At 41.6% G+C, this 22624-nt stretch overlaps 1 protein-coding gene across 2 annotated transcripts in view; it reads left to right on the forward strand.

Annotated features, from left to right (window-relative positions):
- The window catches only part of LOC146796221 (cathelicidin-1-like), a 65102-nt gene that overhangs the window by 22208 nt on the left and 20270 nt on the right, over positions 1–22624 (forward strand). Inside the window, exons 2-4 of one of the 2 annotated variants that reach the window (XM_085628727.1) lie at positions 5063–5170; positions 9871–9954; positions 15584–15737. In XM_085628727.1, the coding sequence (XP_085484853.1) occupies positions 5063–5170; positions 9871–9954; positions 15584–15721 (330 nt within the window). In that variant the 3' untranslated portion in view covers positions 15722–15737. The remainder of the gene's footprint in view (positions 1–5062; positions 5171–9870; positions 9955–15583; positions 15738–22624) is intronic. The other variant, XM_085628728.1, reaches the window with a different exon arrangement.

Below are 22624 nucleotides of genomic sequence, written 5' to 3' on the forward strand. Positions count from 1 at the left end.
TGGAAGAGAGGGAAATAAATGGGGGAGAGAGAGAGGTAGATAGAAAGAAAATCAGGGACAGAAATTAGGAAATCCAGATAAGGGGGGGGGGGGGGGGAGAGAGATAACGATAGAGACAGAGAGAGCAAGAGAAAAATGAAAGATAGGAAGATAAAAAAAGTCACGAGACAAGGATAGACAGAGATACAGAGGGACAGAAATTAGGAAATCCTGTTGAGCCGTATCTCAAACCTTGTCCCGCAGCTCCAAAGACGTCAGCTCTGGCCGTTACTCCACACCCTCTTCCTCTCAATCGTAGGAACTTAGAACAGGAGGCAATCTAGTACGCCAGGCACATGTTGACTCGTTTCACTGAATACATTTGTCTTCTCTGAGCTGCATGTATATTCAACGGACCCCACAAGCCACTGTTCCTTCCCAGCACGAGTGAAACCGCTCCTCGTAAAGCATTATGAAAAGCTCAATGCACAACGCGTCTTCCACAGAGAACACGGCTCAGAAAGTACAAACCTTAAAATTCACTTGTCACTAGACACTGTAATAACGCAGAGCTGCGGTAAAGCGCTATCAGTTCCAGCGAATTTAGAGATGAAAAAAACATGTTCTTTTAACTCACTGATGATTAGAGAATGAGCACGAGCTTTTAGATAACACATTCTTAAAGGAAGTTAGTCTTGCGTGCATGGTTTCAGAAAACAAACAAGAATGGGGCTGCCTGTTTTTCAGGGGCCGCTACAGCTAAGATTATACATTTCAGACATGTTGATTCACAGCTCTGCGAAAAGGCAAACCAGGGTTGGGAGCCTGCAAGACATTCTCCATGCAGTTACTTGCAGTATCTCACATTCCTGTTTTTTACCTCGTCCTGTATGACAGATGCAAACAGTTTGTCGTGGCTCGAGCTGCACGTCTAACGGGCAACTAAATGAGAGAACAGTTCGCTTCTGGTGATCACGTGATCAGGGCTGGAGGCCAGATATTTGGGGAATTCCAAGAGCAGTATCCCTTTCGGTTTAAAATTGACTAGAAGCGCGTGATTTAGGAAAGCAAATAAAAAAGAAAAAGTGCGAAGCGAAACCAACCGCCGCAATTGAGAAGGAGGGTATGGGGGGTTGAGGAAAGCAACATAGAATACAGTCAGTTGCATTTGGTGGTATTGTAATAGGAACATAACCAAAGTAGGAAGCACTATTGAAGTGCTTAAACATAAAGAAGTGGGGTGGGGAGACGGGAGAAAAAACAGATAGGGGTACGAGGGTGAGACAGAAGAAGCAAAAGGGATGGGGCAGATAAGATGTGCGTGTGTGAAACTAATCGCGATCACATCAAAGCGGCCGTGCGGGCCGAGAAAGTGAAAGGAAATGAGTGCTTTCAGGCCTCCAAATGGTGCGCGCGCCCGGCCGACACACATGCACTGTATTTGGAGGCCTGAAAAGCCACTGTTTGCACTTCCAAAACTCGGTCACTATAAGTCTCGCCAGAGCAGCGCTAAAGCGCTGTCTCAGGCGAGACCTAAAAACCACTCGGGCACCTATTACGTGTTTTTGGAGGAGCGGCGGTGCAAACCGGCGCACTACCGCTCCACCAAAGGTAACGCTGCGTGCCCGCCGGGTTATGTCTTTTTAGTAGTCTGGCAGGTGGCTGGCATGATGGTCCCATGGCGGTGCCTCTTTTAAAGGTGGCGGTGCCATTAAAAAAGGTGTAGCAATGGGACCTCACTACAAGGTTCCTGAGATGCATGGACTCGAAAGTCCATGCTCTGCAAGAACCTATGTGCATGCACACAGGGGGGCACATTTCATACCCACATGTGTGCATCTGCATATGTTTAAGGCATAGGGGGTCCCTCTCTGTTTTCCTCTCCTCCAGGGTTTTCATGGCGGTGGAACCACCATGAAAATCCTGGCTGAGAGAACTCTTAATATGGTTGGCAGGACCGTGGCTGTCCCGCCAAGCATATTGTGGCCTCTGACCGCCACTCCTATGCTGGGGAATAGCAGTTCCCGGGCGGAGCTGACAATCTCAGGGCAATCCGGTTGCTCAAGTCGTAATCGGGCAGTCAGACCGCCAGTAGGGTGGTGGCTCCATCTGCCACCGCCATGCCACCATTAGTCTGGAGGTCCTCGGACCACCAGACTCATAATGGGGTCCTCAGTGTTGTAATGGGAACAATTTTTATGTACCTCATTCGTCAGCCGCTTATCTGCAAAACGGAAGTTGCTCAGACCTGGGCTGCTAAAACCAACTATTTGGACTCCGATGAGGCCTATCCCTGTAAATATTTCTGCTTTGGTTCAAATGTCTAAGGGATTGGGTGGCGCAGTTTTTCATCTGTATTACCTGTCTCGATAGAACCACTTCATTGTCTTTGAGAGGAGGAAAAGTTAGTTAAGTAGACACTCTTCGATTCTAAGACATGGCACGCACATTAGTCACATTTCAGCGCAGTTCATTTAAAACCCTAAAACATCCTTCGGAAATTGAAGCTTGTAATCTGCATGTTACTCATAAATCTTGACAGCTGACATGAAACTCCTGAGCACCTGCACGTGTGATCTGCCAATTACAGTTTGCTGCAGTGTGCACCCAACCTGCTGTGCTATCTTATCGGTTCTTTAATTGTGTTTACTAGAATTTGAACACAAAGCAAATGAAACCAAAACATATTTACTTTGAGAAATGCATTGCTTCCTATTAAATCTTCGAAGTTATGCATTACTGTAAAATAGGCCCACAGCCTTGGGTAGCATTGAAGTCGAATGTCTCTACTTTGCAAGCAATTATGAGCATTGTAAAAAACAAGCAGGAACCCAAGAAGAGAAGCAATTCATAATTTGATATATACACACAATGTCGGCGTTGCAGAAATCCTTACAATGAAAGGGGAAAGTGGGATGAACCAAGAGCTACTGCAAATATTCCAGATGTGCCCTCCCAGTGCATAAAATATTCATCTCCTCGTTAAAGAACCCTTTCCAGTCCTAAAAGCCGGTGCTGTGCTGTGGGATCAAAGCGTCCGTAAGGTGGTGCTGAGTTGAGGAACAGTATGGTGGGGAACAGTCCCTGTGCCCAAACAGCCTCTTTTGGAGGCCAATGGGATGAAGATCGCCCCAGTGACTCGAGTAAAGATGCACTTGTGTTATTTAAGGTCTTAAAAATAGTATGGAAAAAGGGAAACAATGTCCCTGTATAACTAAATGGAGTGGCGGGAAAGTGATGGCCCTGGCAACCGGGAGGAGGATATGCTTGCAGCATGAACTGCAGCGGTGATTTCGGTGCTGCCCCTACGTGCCCAGAACAAGAGACAAGAGGCCCAGGAATTTACAACTTGGAATGGGAAAATATGATTATAAATATGGGGCAGCACGGGGAGAATAAAAACTAAAGATTACCTACCTTCTGCCAGCCACTACCTCAGTACTCTTCTCCTTCTGTCCAGTCAGTATATGGGGGTGCACAGGCTCCCAAACTCCCCCACGCGAATCCAGACACTGTTCTCATGCTGGTAATACTATTTCCCAGCATGAGAGAAGCGTTGGGATTGGTCTGAACGGACTGGTATTGATCTCACACAGGGACTTTGAGCCTGTGCCTGTTCTCCCCAGGTCTGTAGCACAGCTCAGGTTGGAGAAATCTAAGTGCGCATGTCAGTTTGGCCATCCTAAGGCAGCAGGCCAAACCGACATGCGTATTTCCTCTGCAGTTGGCAGATACTGTCAGGATGGTCCGCCCACCCCTAACTAGCTCAGACGCTCAGTGGGCCAGGCTGGAAGCCTGCAAGATGGAAAAATAAAATAATAAAATTGTTTTTTTATCATTTTTATTTTTCATGCTTGAATTTGCTGGCTCTCAGCAGTGGGGCGACACTCTCCCTCCCTAATGAAGGGGCTGCCACTGAAAATAGTATGGACAGAGGGAAATAATGTCCCTACATAAAAAAAAAAAATGGAATTGCCGGAAGGCGATGGTGTTGGCAACCGGGATGAGGTTGCGCTTGCAGCATGGATTGCAGCGGGGATTTGGATGCCTCCTCTGTGTGCAACATACAAGAGACCGCAAGAGGACCAGGAATTTACAATTTAGAATTAAAACATATGATCATGGGACAGCACGGTGGAGAATAAAAATGTAAGATTACCTACCTGCTGGCAGCCGCCACCTCAGTGCTCTTCTTCTATCAAGGCAGTACTTGGGGGTGCACAGGCTCCCAGATTTCACCAATCCAAAAGCTCCTTTTATGCTGGTAATGCTATTATCCAACATGAGAGAAGTGCCAGGTTTGGTCTGCATGTGCTGGTTTTGAACTCACACAGGGACTGGGAGCCTGTGCCTGTTCACCACCTGGCTGTGCAGCACAGTTCGGGTTTGAGAGAGCTATGTGCGCATGTCAGTTTAGCTGTTTTAAGACAGTCAGCCAAACCGGCATGAGCACTTCTGCTGCAGCCGCTGTCTGCCAGGATGGCCAGCACCTCCCTAAATGGCTCAGATGCTCAGTAGGCCCGGCTGGCAGCCTGCAAAAATAAAATGATAATACTATTTTTTATTATCATGTTGTTTTCCATGCTTGAATTTGCTGGCTCTCAGGAGTGGGGCAGTGCTCTTCCGCCTAACGGAGGAGTCGCCGCTGGTAACTTCGTGAAAGGCTGCCATGGAAATGGTGACCGACATTGGTGGAAAGAGAATTATGGTGTCCGAATCATGCTGGAAAGGCCTCCCCCGAGGCTACATTTGGCAGACGAAATGTAGCACTGACTGTGAACCCCCAAATGGAGATATATTTTCAGGACACTTTACTATTATTGCATGCCACTAGTTAATTTTCCACCCAATGATTCCCAGGGAAAGTGGCCTTTCCGAAGTAGGATTAAGACACTTTTGCGGATAAATCTCTGTTTCTATAATGGATTACTTAATATGACAAATCCTCCAACTTTGACAAAGAAGTTGAAACCTCCACAACAGTGGATGGAAAACGAATTTGATAAATTGTAAATGTCTATTTTGTGAAAGTGGAAACGTTATGTCACTTACTCAAGTTCTCACATTCAATGTGTTCTTGCAGGAAATGCTTGTTGGTCCTGAGCAACTGCGGTTCACCATTAAAGAGACTGTGTGTGTCAATCCGATGGACAGCCAACACATGGACAAATGTGACTTCAAGGACTCAGGAGTAAGTAACAGCTCTTGAAAACTGATGTACAAAATGGGGTTGTCTGGGAGGCAATGTAATTGTTTTCTACATTAATTTGTTTTTGTTAAGGGCAAGCAAGCTTCACCAAAGATTTTCCTCTAGGGTTTGAGACGCTAAAGGTTATGCACATATGCATATAAAAAGCTTACTGCTTTAACAGCATGGTTTTGGTAATTTCCTGGGGCATATTGTCCTAATGGAGTGATCATAGAAATATTATGCAATAGGGAATCATTTAAAAAAAAAAAGTCAAATTTCCCATCCGCATCACCAGCAAAGAAACGGTACTACCAAGAGTAGTCCAAACTATGGACTCTTCTATCTTTGTAAAGGCTTGAACTTTCCTCTGACATAAGAAGATGATCAGCTACCTGAGGTATACTGACTGACAGACTACCATTTCAGGCACAGTTAGCTTTGTGAATGGCAGTCATGTAAGTGGTGGTGGACACTCCTGAACAGGGAAGTGTGACATCCCCTAACTGTTAGGAAAAACTCTCAGCATGGAAGGGAAATGGGATGTTTCGGCACTGACAACATACCCCACTTTGGTGGTACATTTGCAATGCCCCTATTTTGTGACAGCGATTTCAGCGACAGTAAAATGGTGGATTTGCAGCCGTAGTTTTTTTCACAAACTTGTTTCTCTCACAGAGAATACATCTATTTTGATGGCGAAACCTTTGTCTCCCTGGGAGAACACTCAAACCGTGGTGTATTTTCCACTGCTACCTTAGTGGAGGTAAACATTTCCTGGTATTGGGAGGTGAAAACTGAATTGTCTAAGCTCTAAATCATGACCTGAGAGTATCCAATAGAGCACTGTTTCTTGAACATTGCAAACATTCGCAGCGGAGCATTGGAGGAATGCAGCACCGTGACTTGGCTATGGTAGTGTGACTGGAGTTTGCATCAAAAAATGGAGGCGGAAACTGTAGAATTCTTGTTTAACCACACATCGAACCTGTGTATGAAATTGTCAGCACATGCAAAAGGTGGATGGGGTGGAAGAGAAGTACAAAAAGGAGGGAATGATTTCTGGTGATGCCTATTGAATCATCTTGAGCTTCAATAAGGCATATTTTATATTGATGTGATATGTGCCGCTGTGGCAGTCAAATCAAGATATCACCACTGCTGCAATAAAGGGCATAGTTGATATTGAATGTTGTTCCTGGACTGCAGATGAAAAATGTTATTTAATTTTTACTGCTCATATCGGTCCTTCTCAGGGTACCCAAGAAAATGGAAGAAATAATGGTGTTGCCCAAGCCAACATTGGCTGCAGGAGCAGAAAGTTACATAGTAAAAGTGCTGGCTGTGCAATAAAGTTGAAGAGTATGAGTAGGGAACCAGACCTCGTGCTCACAAATAAAATGGGAAAGAGAAAAAAGGAAAAGAATATTCGAAATTTCCTGCTTAAAAATGCAAATAAAATCTAAAACGTAAAACATCCAAAAAACAAATTTAGATCTAAAACAATTATAACCCATTGTGTTGGCATTTTTATTGCAAATGTGCAACAAAGATCTGGTCAAAGCAATGGTGGAGTTCAAACAGTTCCATGCTTTGGAGCCATCGCATCTCAAACTTGGCTTCTTCTTTGGAATCGGTGCATCACCATTGTAGCAATGAGAATATCGACGTATCGCCTCAATTGCGGAATCGACACAACGCTCGGCTGCACCACGCATCTTCCCTGTTGCTACCATGATCAAGGTACTTTTGTTGAGGCGAGCCTTGCGGTTTCCCTGTATCCGGCCTGTGCTCTATTACAGTCGGCCTGAACTTTTGACTTTGTTCCGGTCCTGCGCAACCAAATATACTAAATAGGCTCTTATTGCTTCTAAGCACTATTTTCACATTTAATCTTCAAACTAATTCATATCTCGACTTCTACTTATTGGAATTCTGGCATTTTGGTTGTTTTATTTCTTAAATTAAGTATTAAGTTATATTTTTGTAACTTTGTATTCAAATCTTTTTGTGTGGCGTTTTCACAGTTTCAATGTTTGAAGTGTTGCAAAAAGTACTTTACACATTGGCTCCAAGTTAAGCCTGACTGCTAAGTACCAAGCTGCCAGAGGGTGAGCATAGGTTAATTTAGCGTTTGCCTGCTTCTTACCTTAACAAGAATTGTGGTTGCTGCCTGACTTGGGCTCATACCGTAGTCAACCAACAACCCAATTTCTAACAAAGAATGAGTGTGTTGAGTGATGGAGAGTGAGAATAAGTGTGAGTGAGTGAGCATAAGAGCCTAATATAATTTGGGCTAGCTGGCTGTAATTCAGTACATGTACTATGTCCCACCAGTTTCAAAGATGATCAGCAGCCACTGCAAAGATTTCTAAATATGATGATAATCCTTCTGTAAGAGCAGCAGATGAAATTTCTTCGCTGCCCTGGTGGAATGACGAAGTGGCAGCCAAACTCGAAATAAAGCTGTAAAGTGCTATTTAATTAGCTCCGGGTAGACTGTTACCCCTTACTCTGTGGATTTTCTGTATAAATTGGCTTCTTATTTTTTTTAATGAAAAAAATGTTTTAACAAATAAATAGTGTATGCAATCAAGAGCACCAGTCCATAGACAAAACTAAACATTACAACAAAAGTTGACCAATTACATATGCCTTAATGAATTTCATCTTAACACAAAAAAGCACAATACAAAAATAGTTTATAACAAGTGGGGCAAGGATGATGAGGTGCATCTCAAGAACTGGGCAAGAGATGAAACTTAACGACATATTTATCAAAGTTTTGGGTCGACCTTGCACCATGCAAGGGGACTTGTGAGCCATGCAAAAGCTAAATGAGATTTATCAAGCCACTTAAGGCCCCCTTGCTTTGCCCTGAGGGGCTTGATAAATCTATAGTAACACAAGGCAGTGCAAATCACTGCCTTGCCTTAATCAGCGGTAGGGAGGCATGTCATGGGGGAAGCTTGGATTCTGACATATTCCCAGATTTATCAACATTGTTAAACCTGGAAATGCGTTAGAATTGTACACCTCCCCACCAGAGGAGAAATATATTTATTATTGTTTCTTCTTTGTACATGTGCTGCATTCTACAGCATACATAGAAAGAGGAAAATTGTTTTTGTGTAGGAAGGTGTCCCTTCGTGTACAAAATGAATCCTGCCTGCGTTGGCGCTACACAGCCAAAAATGTGCCAGCTCTAGGAAAGGACAGGAATGCGCCTTACAATGGTGAATACTTTATGTGCATTCCTGTGGTGTTATGTGATTTTTCTTATTTGTTATCTTTTATTAATAAATATGACCCTTAGTTTGGAAGAAAGGGAGGGTGAGACTTAAAATTAAGCCATGGAAAATCCCAAAACAATGCCATTATGTCACATTTCTCAATTATAGCATGAAAGCACATGAACAACCTAAACGACCAGAATGCATGCGGCTGTTTTTGCAGCACTTTGTTTTGCGCAAAAATGCATCTCCGCATCCTAAATAGACCTGAGGAAGAACTTTATGCTAAAATATAGCACCAAAGGCTGGTTTTGAGTTTGCATAGTTTTACTTAAAATGCATATTTTTATGAAATTTCACATTATTAAGAAAAAGTAAATTGTGCACATTTTCACACTCCCAAAGACCAGATTTTGAGAGGCAAAGAATGGGGCACATGATTTGCGTGCCAGAAGATAACTTAACATTGCGGCTGGAGGAGGAGGAGAACTAAAAAGACCAGGGCAGAGGTTGTTACCAGTTGCGGCTGGCATCTATAAGGAGTTGTGGGGTGAGCATATGGGTGGTGGAATAAAAAAAAAAAAAAAATCACTTACCTGGAACACGGCCTCGTCCACTGCACGTCCTCCTCCTGCTGCAGTCCGGCACAGGTCCCAGCCAACTGCCTTAACCAATCCTTTCACTGCTCTCACCATCATGAGAGAAGTTCCAGGATTGGAGGGAGGGGCCTCTTGTGCCACTCCCGAGCACACTGGAATCCTGCACTCGCTCTAACCCAGCTGGCATGAGAGCTTTCAAAATGTGCTGTCTGACTTACCATCACAAAACCGCTGGCCAAAGGAACATGAAAAGTGCCCAGGCAGCCCACCCTCCTCCCTGCTGCTGACTCAGCAACCCCCACAAAGTCCTGACCCTTGGTTCAGGACTGGGATGAAAAATACAATGGTAATCACTTTATTACCTTTTATTTTTCATCTGTGGGGCTTTTGGGGGGCAATTTAGGTGGCAATGCTCCTGCTCTCACAGTTGTTACTTAATAAGGAATATTTGAAACGGCTTGTTATGAGCTCCCCTTCACCACATTTTCAACAAATTAGATCTAAAAAATGTCATTTTGTTGAATATGGAGGAATGATACCTAATGCCCTCCCGGGAGGAGGAGGGAGAAAGGCCTAATTCCTCTTGGGGAGAGGAGTTGGCCTAACGGCTAGGGCGATCGACCTCGAATCTGGGGAACTGGGTTTGAGTCTCGGCAATGACACTGAACATCCTGTGATTTTGGGCAAATCACTTAATCTCCCTGTGCCTAACAAAAAAGAATGTGTGTCCTCCTGTAATGGAACTGGCGCTATATAAAACTCTGTTAAAAAAAAAAAGTAAGAAATCTTATTCACACTAGTGCTTTCAGACCTGTAAACTGTCTTCTCAGCTCTTGATTTCGTGTTGTAACATTTTGCTTTTCCCTTGCAGACAGTGAAAGACTGCAGAGCAACTGTCTCCTCTGTGCTCGGAGATGACGTAGTCATGGTGATTTGTGATACACTAACAGCAAAGGTAGGTCGTGGTTCAGGGTTCACCTTTGGCCTAAACAACATCCTGTGGATATGCATGACTGGAAGTTCCAGGCTGCTGCATGGCTCCATGGTCCAAGTACTCCAGCTCTACAAACGCCTACAATTGCCTTTCTTCAGTTAATGCTTCACCATCTCGGGCTATTTACTAGTTAATAGCCTCTCCATCTACATTTCCAGGCAAGGCCATACATTGTACGAGGATATTTTATTGATGGACAGGATGAATATCGATTGGGTGGAGGGGCAGTGGTCCTACAGTGCTGTTACAAATATGGAGGTGTTAAAATACTTTCAGATTTTGCATTTGAGATCTAAGCCAATTTTTTATTTCAGGATATACAAAGATAACGCAATGCAACAGACAACATTGGGACTTTAAAAAGAATATATATATATTTGGGCTGTATTCCATTCGAACATTTTCCATACTCTGCAGATAGTCGCAGTGATAAAAAAATAGGTCACGTTATCAAATGATCAAGTTGTGTGGAAAAATGAGTCGCATACAATAACTTGAAGAACCATAACATAACAGGTCATAATGGAGGCTCTTTGTCTTTGCATGGTGGCCATGTAATCTGGGAATTTGAAGACTTTTGTGTTCGTCACCTGAAAGGGGCCCATCATGCGGACCTGTAGCAGCAAATAGTCATGGTCCAGGAAATGAGGGATGTGGGCCACCACTGGTTGTGGGGGGTCCTGGGGAACAGCGGGCAAGTAGGCACCCTGTTATCCCTTTCAAGTGCATATAATTTTGATAGGCCCTCTTGGGCAACTGCTTCCTAGAGCCAGCCCTCAAGAAAGGTGAGAATCTATGTCCCCTCAATGTTTTCAAGGAGTCCAATCACTCGAATATTGTTAAATCTGGTTCTGCCTTCTTGATCTTAAATCTAGGAATCATGAGCCATGTCACTGAGTTATGATGCATGGGCCATTGTGGTGGTCATTAGCTCTGGCACTGTGATCTCGACGGAGTGGACCCTATCCGCAATTTTGCAGTGATGACACAATTAAAGAAACGATTTTTGACTCGAGGATTTAACTTGTAGAGCTAATAGCTGCTAGTATCATATCCAGTCTATCCCCCGGAACATGGGCCACCTCTAGTGGGGCATTGGAGGAATGCAGGTGGTGGTGGTTATGCCCTCAACCACCACTAACGGCAGGGAACCCTCCTTCGCAAGGGGTAACTGCCCCATAGTCTTCAGAGGTTGAGATGGTGCTGCTCATAGTAGGTAGGGAGCGGTATAGAGCAAGTGCACCCATGAAGGAAAAGTAGCACAGGTGTCCCTGCAGGGGTGACAAAGTCTAGTGTGGTGCACCAGAGGCAAAGCAGCACTCACAAAGTCCACACAACAGAAGGAGGTGAAATATGCACTGGTCCATGAGTTCCTCAAGCCACAGGATGCATCAGGTATATGAGATGCTGCCAACCAGGTGGGATTGCCACCACCAGGGACTCTTGTAAAAGCAGGGCCTATGTGGTCTCCCAGGACTATAGGGTCTCGGACCACTCCAAGGCCTCATAGGATTCATGCGCACTAGTCAGTAGAACAAGAGGCAAGAAGGGCCAGGGATCACGTTCTCCAAGGCAGCATTGTGTGCAGAGTGGGGGACAGCAAGGCAGTGGACTCCATGGCCGTTAACAGCGTGAGCAGGTTAGTTCTACAATGTACAGTACAATCCAACAGTCACAGACCAACATAACTAAAAGGTGGGCCACACTCACCAGGGTAAGTACATCAGGCAATCTCTTCGGTCCAGGGCTCCTGTGTAGTGTTTGTGCCGAGGCGGGACAGGGATTACACCTCACAGGGCAAGGATCAGTATCATTGCACCAGGGCCCAAGTGTGAGCCACCAATATGTATCAGGCAGAATCCTTCATCCGCATCTGCAGCCTCCAATCCCAGTGGACGTGTGGGGACAACTGCACACTCATACCAAGCGGGAGGAACCAATGACACAGTTCATCCAATGAACTCCCATCCATGCAGGCCCATAGCCAGCCAACCAGCATGCTCTAGGCCAGGGTCAAGGTCGGCCTCTGCCTCTCCTCTGTAGCATAGCCTGGCTATGAGTCTCTCTGCCGCAACAGCAGGGGTGGGTCCTCACCAGATTCCCCAGCAGCAGCACTGGCCAGAATGGAAGGTGAAGGGAGCAGCTCATATGCTGCTTCTCAGCTCTCATCCATTTCGCTCATCTGGGAGTACTGAGAAGTGCATCTCCCTCGCGGCTGCCGTCTTGCCGGCTCACTTGGTCGCACCTCTCCCTGTTTATTAATGGTCCTTGCTCAGTAGGGACCCCTCACAGCACCAGCAGCCAGTCCTGAATGCCTCACCACAGGATCCAACCCCCTCTGACTCTGGGGGTTGAGTCTTAACAGAGGAACAGGGCAAGGAACCTGGTAGCAGACGAGATGCTCTGAGGAAAGTGCTCCTCGTGGCATGTTGGCTAACTCTGTCCCCCAGTTTGGACAGCATTCCTTAACCGCTAATAGACGCTCTCTTTTTAAAACTAATATAAAAGCAATTTGGCTGCTGCGCTGCTCTGGCCTGCTCAGTGGTCCAGAGACTGGTGGGTGTCCCAACTTTGCATGTGAATATGGTCTTTTTATTGAGAATTCCAGATACTTGGTCATCAGATTGGTCCTAAATTATTGCATATTTTGATTTTACTTGTTCTGTGAATGGAAAGATGCTTTATGTAGTTAAATATCAGATTCCTGATGCATCCTCTGGATTTGCTAATGAGGCATTCACAAGAGAAATGTACACAAGATGACCTAAAGTCTGCAGTGCAAGTGTTTATGATTGGAAGATGCAACAAACTCTTCATATGGAGGGAGACTTCACTAGGACTTTTATAGTCTGAAGAGCACAAGGAGGAAATGATGGATAATGGAAATTTTTAAAGGCATCAGTCTTATAAATACCTTGTAAGAGGGAGTATGAGAACTAACTGATAAGGCCAAGAATGTAATTTAGGGTTGAACAGGGGTAGCATATTCACCCCTTGCTAACACTGACACTGCTCTTACAACCCCAGCATATTGGTCCCAGCAGCATCCTGGGGAAAAGAAGCTAACACTGATTTTTAAGAGCAGTGCTCAGATTCTACCTTTCTTAAGGTAGATCAAGTGTACATGTACATGAGTAGCCGGGAGAACCTTAATCATACTAACAAAGGTGAGCAAACTGGAGGGGGAAAACTGGAGAGTGATTTAGAGGGGCGGATATAAAAAAACGGATGAGGGACTGCAGTGGGAGTCTCAGTAGTTAGTGTGATATTTCATACACTAATCAAGCGATGTCAGTGTGGAGGTTGGATTAACCCTTTATTTCACAGTGGGAGCTTTTGCACTACAGACCAGCCTTATTTTAGTTTTTACTCTTTAAGTAAACCTTTGCGAATATATGTTAAACCTGTTCCAGATAACTCAGTGAGCCTATTATCTGCTTTGCACATCTCAGGGCAGCATGTAGTTGCTGATTAAGTCCCAGCATTGCTCTGACGCATGTTATGTGCATTTGTAAAGTGTACTCCAGCGAGGGTATCCCCGGTGCTGAGCAGGTGTGTGTTCCTAACCTTGCCTATGGTAAGTTGATTAATTGACAAGCCAGGTCTTCAACTCTAAAAGCGAGGATGAGGTCGTTCCACAGTTTAAGAGTGATGTAAGAGTATCTTTGATCTGGTTCTGTGCACACATACATGGGATGTGTGCAAATAGGAGTTCTGCCGAGCAGAGGTGTCTGAGTGGTTGGTGGAAGGAAATGCAACTGTTCAGGTGCTATTTATCAAAGACATATATGTTATTGGGTGCAAAGATCCAGGTGACTTCACTTCTTGGAACGCTAACAGGGTGATCGATCATGTGATATCACCTCCTGTGATGTCATCATAGGATTGAAGGGCAGGTGAGGTCATTTCCACTATCCCAGGCATTTTGGTGAATCAGCGTTCATGAAAGAGGCATTTAAATATGCCAACTGTGTAAATAAAGTGGAAGTGGCAGTAGGGAGTAATAATCAAGACATTTAAACACCTCCTGGGCATACATGAAATATAAAAATTAAAGAGCAGATTTTAGAGAATCATTGGTATTCCTCAGTGGTAAGAACACAGTGCGTGACAATATGATAAAGATAGCTAAATAATCTCAATGTATTAGAGCAGAGAAGGTAATCATTTTATAGGGGAGCCATAGTGAAAGGACAAAGGTTAATGAAGTAAGAATTATTGTGGGTGAAACCTTCCTGAAAGGAACTTCAATGAAAGAGAAATGCTAAATTGACTTTCTATTAACAGGACTTTTGCCCACTGACGAAGTTGTGAAGTGTTCACAATTTCAACTGCGGAATTTGAACTTCACAAACCCACTTATTTAAAATGGAGTTTGAGTGTTATCCAGTACCAACAAACCTTACTTGCCCGGGAATCATGGGTAGTTACAATACTAATTTGCTGATCCCTTTATCATAAAAAAAGATAATTATTTCAGGGCTTTGTGAATATCATTACTCCAGATTGGCTTGTGCGTACTAAAAGATGTCATTTTGTTAAACCAAATACTTCCATAAATCCCATAATTCGTATTCTGTGGCCATCTCACAGACACTGTATACATGTATTTGTTGAGATTCAAGATTATCTTGATTTTGGAGCAGTGCTTAATTTGTAACAAATATAAGTGCAGGTAATCCACGATCTTCTTAGGAGCTCACAAGCAGTGATTGTAAATGCTGTGACTGTTGAATCAGTAAACTGCTTAGTCCTAATTCCACCTCATGCCTACTTCTTCCACCACACAACCTTTCCTTTCTCGTCTTCATTTTGCAAGTTCTTATTTAACCATGCCATTTCTCTTTGTCACTGATTTCCTGTCTTTCGTGGACTGTTTTTTTCTCACTCACAGAGTTTGTAACACCAGTAGGACTGGTAACGTCTGTAATGGGGAAAATTTGTCCCAGTATAAAATGGAACCTGAGGGTGTTTTTAAGAAATGGGAAGTTACCAGAATCAATAACCAGTCCAATTCCCCTTGAGGTGCCTAATTTCTCCAAGACTTTTACCTTCAGATTTCGGCTTCTTTCAACAAGCTGAAATCTTCTGGTGAAAATGATCACACCTGCAGTGATCCAGTGGATCTCATAATTCTGCTGGGGCTGATAATGGCTATTAGCCGACCCAATGGAATTAAGTACCCACTTGTAAAGAGGGTCACAGTGTGGGAAAATGGTAATTTGAATCGACAGGCTCACATACAACTTGGAGGATGACACGTGTGAACTCTGTTCAGTGAGATTCTCCCGATCATAGTTTCCTCCATGTGACCTAGCTCTCATATCATGCTGCCATTAGGCTGACTGAAAATGGTAAAGCTCCTTCTAGCCAAACATAAAATCAAGAGAGAGGCTTAACCTTTCCTGTATCCGAAGCTGTGCACTGGTTTTACATCAGTGCATGCCAATACTCAACAAAGTCTAAAAAATAGGAAATAAACAGTAGCTGCTGATGGTTTGGCTGTACAAAAAGTGTAGGACCTATATAGAGAATTGATACTTGGTTACCTATCTGTGGTCCCAGCTTACTGAACATCTTGTCCCTTTAGTATCCAGTAAGAAGACCAAGGCAAACAAGACGATGTGTCTGGCAGAATAACAAACGCGTGTGCAAAGAAAAGACCAACCCTTCCAGACCTGGTTTGTTCTCTGCTCTAAGTCATCATGAAAACACTCGGGTGATCTGATGGTCTCACTTTCTGGGTAGGTATGTTTAGCCCCTCAAAAAGCAGGAGCTCATTCACTTGAATGAATATATTCATTGTTGTTATATCAAACTAAAAACTCGGAGAAACAAAAATGAAAAAAAATTACCATTTGAAGGAAACGCACATAATAGTAAAACAAGGCATCGAAATGCAATCCAGTACACCAAATAAGGGACAGATTTATGTCATGGGGGGTGTCCCACCGTTTCACCATGGGGGATGGAGTAAATAACTCTGTCCCCTTGGCGAAGAAGTCGCCCGCCTCATTTATGAAAGCAGCTATGTCAGCACAACGCAGCCCTGCAGCACAGAGTAATAATAATCTTTTTGTTCCAAAAAAGAAATCCCAAAATGAGCCTTCTTCCATGGCGGGGAGAGCATTATAATGTTTTTACTGTTCCCTACTGGTGGTAGAAACAGTAAAAAAATGACAATGTCAGCCCATCTAAATAGACAGAGTAGTGTCTGCTGTGGCCAAACATAAGGTGTGCCCGCTATTACATTTCACAGGCGGCCCACTATATTGACAGGGGGGGAATTGGGGACGGATCACTGACATAATATTGTGCTAACAATACTATTGACAAAAGTATTGTGTAAAAAGATGTGGTTTACCACAATTTTGTGCTTCTATACTTATAATTTTAAGTAGACAAATGTCAGAAAAGAAAATGTAGTTGACAATAATATCGACCAAAAGAGGGAAAAAATAAATATATATATATATATATATATATATATATATATATATATATATATCCAAATCAATAAATATGACGATCACGCAAGGGCTAGTTCTTCACCAGACCTTCTTTATTTTAGTTACTTGTTTCGCCTGTCGCAGCAGGCTTGCTCACACACTAAAAAGTGGGTCAATGTTACGTATATGCATATGGGAGTTTAAGAAACAGAAAAGAGACTTCCTTAGTCATATCCCCATACCAGTTCAGTTTTTTGTCGGCCATCTTAAGCTAGTACAATACAAGCATTAGACCTATATACAGAATATGTGCTTTTTTCTTTTTTATGACATAGTGCCAATAGGATAATGGTCAAACATTATCTTTTCTTAAGTGTTATAAAAAATATTTCTCTCCTTCGTATGACCTAGTGCCAGAAAAATGGGGGGGAAAAAATTCAGAACCATCTGCATTTATCTTCTCTTAATATTTGTCAACATAGTGTCCGATATAGTTGGTGATTTGTAAGCATAATTCCCTTTTACTATAATTGTTCTTCCTAAAAACATAAATTTCATCCTTATCTGACATGATGTTGGAAAATATATGTATATGCTATATGCAATTGTATTTTTCTTATGGAAAACATATGACCTTTTCATTCTTTTGACATAGTGCCTTTAGAATATACAATCATTCAAGTCAATCAAAATTCTCCTTTCTTCCTTATTATTGACATGGTGCCTAGTATTTTTTAGAAAAAAACGCCAATCACATTTGTATTAATTGTCCGTACACTAAACCACAGTAATTCATACACTTTATGCTATTCCAACATACTGTCAGATCATTAATATAAGTTCCTCTAATTCTCGTATTTTCCTGTACGTAACTAATTATCCCCACCAGATTAAAGGTCAACACCTCAAACCGATAATTACAAAAACATACACCCATTAATAGTGCTACCTATTTCCCAATTAGATATCCAGAATAGAACATATACATATTATTATGAACATGCAAGTTCTCTTATCTGTGGTATACTGATTTCATATATGTTGATTATGATGTTCTTGAAGAAAAGGGTAGGGGTGGATCTCGATTCCCTTTCTGGAGTCGGCCCCTTCCTTTCCTCCTATATTAAAACAAAATATAATATAAAGAACTATTAGTATCTAATAGTACAATAAAAACATCATCAATAATATTTTCACACAGCACTGTACGTTTCATCTAATTTTCATCAAAATCTATCACATGACTTTATTTTTTCTCTGATCATAAACATCATTGTTCTCTTAAATGAATACTTAATTCTTCATCCTGATTCAGACCTCCTGGATGTTTAATCTGTAAATTAATTATGTGCCATGATTCCCTTTGTCTAAGTTGTAACTCTCTGTTGCCACCCCTTCTATTATATTCCGTTTGTTCTATTGCATAGAAGGGTAGCAATGAGCTGTTTGACAAATGGTATTTGGCAAAATGTCTGGCTACAGGATACTGTGGGTCTTTGTTGTTTATTGCCCGCATATGTTCCAGAACTCTTTTTTTAACTGCTAAAGTCGTGTCTCCCACGTATCTCAGAAGGCATGGACATTCAAGAATATAGACTACATAGGTAGTTCTACATGTCAGAAATTGTTCAAGATTGTTTTCTTTTGTTGGTGTACTATATTTTTTCCGCATGTGACTGTTGCGGCAAGCCTTAGTGTCCGCAAGGACAAAACCCTTCCAAGTTTAACCGTATATTCATTTGGGTTTTCGATATATCTCCTTTCATGAGAATATCCTTTAGATTTTTACTTTTTCAATATGTTATTAAGGGACGTTTGGGCAGATCATTCACCAGAGTTGTCTCACATTTTAATGTATTCCAGTTTTTATTAAGAATTTTCACAATATTGTTTGACTCTACGTTAAAAGTGAGAATAATTCTAGGTTGTTTTTCCCCATCGTCTTCCCCCTTAGATTTTTCTATAATGGTTTGTTCTCTCGGAATATTTTTCACTTTTTCTACAGCTCTCTCCAATACCCACTTGGGATATCCTCTCTCTCTAAATCTTTCCAACATAATGTCTTGTTCAATGTGAAAATCTTCCATGGTACTACAGTTTCTCCTTGCTCTAAGCAGCTCACCAAAAGGTATGCTCCATTTCAGAGTTTCCGGGTGGCTGCTTAGAGCATGGAGAAGACTGTTGCCAGCTGTTTCTTTCGTATGTAACTTAGTACATATCTTGTTCTGGTGAATTTCAACCACCACGCCAAAAAATTCAATAGATACCTTGCTGATGTTATATGTTAACTGCAAATTATAGCTATTTACATTCTGTTTTTCAATAAATGTTATGGCTGATTTTTCGTCTCCCTTCCAAATAATGAAAAGGTCGTCAATGTATCTTAGCCATTTAATTATCTTTTCTCCTGTTTCTGTCTGATCCAAAACCTTTTGTACTTCCTCCTCCCACACCCCAAGAAACAAATTTGCAAAACTTGGTGCAAAACAAGTCCCCATTGCTGTACAGAGAACTTGTTTGTACATTTGCCCATCAAATAGAAAAATATTATGTGTTAGACAGAATTTTATCATTTCCAACAGGTACGGCCATGGGCACCTGCTTCGCCCCCAGTTACGCGAACTTGTTCGTGGGCTGGTGGGAGGAGCAGGTGGCCTGGGGCGAGGCCAATAAAGAGTGGACCAATCGAGTTGTCAGTTGGTACCGCTTCATCGATGACTTGTTCATCGTATGGAACGGATCACTGGAAACAGCCAGGGATTACATTAGAGTCGTTAATATGAATGAGGTCAATCTTGAGTTCACTGGTGAGGTGAATGCGGTAGCAGTGGACTATTTAGATCTCAACATCTATGTGGACGAAGGTCAGCAGAAAACAAAACTTTATCGGAAGGCAACTGCAGGGAATTCCGTCCTTCATGCCTCAAGTAGCCATCCAACCAATTTGGTGAGGAGCATCCCCTATGGGGAATTGCTCAGGATAAAGAGGAATAGCTCTGATGATAGGGAGTTTCAGTTGGCAGCAAAGGACAGTATCAAACTTTTCGAAATACGGGGCTATAACCAGCAAATCCTAGATGAGGCCTTCAGGAGGGTTAATGCTACAAAAAGGGAACAACTTTTGGAGAGTAAAGACCTACAGAACACAGATAATAGTATGAGTGAGGGCAAATTTCAGCTTATCACTACATTTTCCAGGAATGCAAGGGATTTGAAAAAAATCATGAAGAAAAACTGGCACATATTGCAGACGGACAATGTAATAGGGAAGGATCTTTCCTCCAATCCCCTTATTACATTTAGGAAAGCAAGATCATTGAAAAATGACTTAGTTCGGAGTCATCTTACGGATGCCCCGAGATCTGCTTTTGGGTCTATGCAAGGGTTTTTTCCCATGCAGGAAGTGCAAAGCCTGTAAGGGTAGTAAGAGGGTCCTTGCATATGATATACCTACGATAGGCATTCGAACAAACATTAGGAAGTTTCTGACCTGCACTACACCCTACACAGTTTATTGTCTTATCTGCCCATGCGGCTTACGTTATGTAGGCAGCACTATTCATCCTACAAAAATCAGGATATTGGAACATATGCGGGCAATAGTGAAGGGGGATGAAACATACCCTGTTGCGCGTCATTTTGATAAGGTTCATCATCGCAACAGGGATATGTTAAGTTATTTTTGCCTTGACCATAGGAGATAGGATTTTAAGATTACGTAGGCTGGAGTCACGGTATATTATCGACCTCCAGACGAAGGCACCGCTAGGCTTAAATAGTAGTGAAGAGCTTGCTATACATCTGGGGGAGTAAGACATCTGATGAATTAGTCTGATGAAAATATTTAATATCATGTATGTATATAAATTCACCAAGATGAAGTTACTGTATAGATCATTGTATAGAGTTTATATAGAATTAACCATGCAGTTCTCCCTGTTTCTCTTCTTTCTTTCGTTTTACTTCTTCTTTTTACTTCTCTTTTCTTCTCTTTTTGCTTTCTTATTTCATCTCATTATTTTTTTATTTTTTCGCTTTCTCTTTGCTCTATAGATTTTGACTTTTATTGTGATTATGATCAGGATTTTGATATATAGCAGAAGGAGTCCATTTGTATATAGTTGTAATATTAAGAAATATGTTGATAGGCTGTCTCTAGTCATGGAGATAATATTGTGTTGAATTTTGACAAATATTGTCATTTCCTTCCAGGACATTGCCCATACAGGGCGAGATGGATCTAATGAATTTTGGTACAGCGCCTGAGTATAAACATCACCTATTGTGAGGTGTGATAGATGATTGATGTTTATACTCGTTGTGGCAGGTCATTTACTCTATTGTTGGTATTATGACAGACAATCACTGCCTTTTGTAATGTTCCTTATATATGTAGACATTCAAAGATGGAGCGAGTAGTGTGTGGGCTGTAAGGGTTTTCGTGATGTTGCGATAGTCCCCTTTTCATGCCTATGCAGGAAATGAAATGTTAAAACCGATGACTTTTCGGCGCTTCGGTTAACATAGAGGAAGGTTGTTACCGAAACGCGTCTGTTTGTAGATACGTGCAGAGTTTCCGCTTAATAAATTTACGGAAACGATCCCCCGTGAGTGCTTTCTTTCCTGATGAAAATCGGAATGAGGAGGAGAGTTGGAGCTGAAATTGGTATGCGGGAGCACCCCCGCGTTTAGAAGCACCCGCCTGTGAGTGCACCACGTTGGTGTTTTGGAGCGGTAATATATATATATATCTATACACATAGTGTAACATAATTACTAAAATATAAAATTTAGCATTACATTCTTTTCTATTTTAAACTAATTACTGTAAATGTATATAATTAGTAAAATATTTATTTGTTTGCTTTATTTTAAATGTATTAATGTTATATATATATATATATATATATATATATATATATATGTATATATATATATATTAAATTTAAAACAATTAAAGTATGCTAATAAATATCTTACAAATTATATTATATGCATTTTCATAGTAATTAGTTTAAAATAGAAAATAATTTATATAATGCTAGATAAATATTTTTATTAATTATGTTACATATATACCAAACTAACACAAATATATATTTATATAGAGGGGCCTAATTATGATGTCGGTGGGTCCGACATCGGCGCCACATCGGTGTCTGATCAACCAACATCTGTCCCTGCAGTCTGCTCGCCGCATTACAATACGGTGGGTGGAGGCATCTGGCGGAGTGACCATCGGAGGTGTGTCAAACAAAACATAATCCCTTAATAACGGTGGCTCTGCCGTCGAGATTATGATACAAAAAGAACAATTGATGGACAGAATGCAGAACAATATCAACTCCAGTACATAGATCTGGGCCTAAATCCATCGTTTTTCTGCTCCTCATGCCATTCCAGTTTGAACCTAGCCATATGCAAATCAGTCTGGACCCTGTGCCCAATGGGATTATGTCTGTTTCTGACAGCAATTCCAGGTCGGCCTTTCCAACAAATGACACATATGAGTAACCCCATGAATGTATAAAAAAAAATAACATAATATAAATATATATATATATATATATATAGTGCGTGTGTGTTTGAAAACACATAAAACAATCAATTTACAATATTACCATTTATTTAAAAATGATCAATTACTAATTGTTGTTCAATTATTAATTATCTTCCCACTCTGTACCCAGACTCACCAAACAGATTCCACCTAAAATATACCCCAACGATTCTTATTTTAGAGCTTGCATATTTCAAATTAATTACCAATTAATAATTGTATTATTACTAAATAAACTTCCCACCTTTATAACCCTACACATCGAGCATCCTGCTACTAAAATAGAAGTAAAATAAATCAGTAGTCCTTATTTTACATAATTAGATCTCAATTAAATAATTATCGATTTAAAAAAAAAAAAAGAACTATTATTTAACTAACTTCCCAACCTATACACTTACAAATATAACAGCCTGCAAACAAACGAAAACATATCATTACATAAATTATATAATAGCAATCTTATAGTTAAACAAAATATATTAAATAATTCTCAATTATTACGGGATGAACTTCCCACCCTATCCCCCCTACAAACCCAACAACCCGCTACAACACCATAAATTACTATTTAAAATTAATGAAAAATTCAAAACCACTTAAAATTACAGGCTTTGTAATA

The sequence above is a fragment of the Triturus cristatus genome, chromosome 10 (assembly GCF_964204655.1).
Source record: "Triturus cristatus chromosome 10, aTriCri1.1, whole genome shotgun sequence".
NCBI classification, from domain to species: domain Eukaryota; kingdom Metazoa; phylum Chordata; class Amphibia; order Caudata; family Salamandridae; genus Triturus; species Triturus cristatus.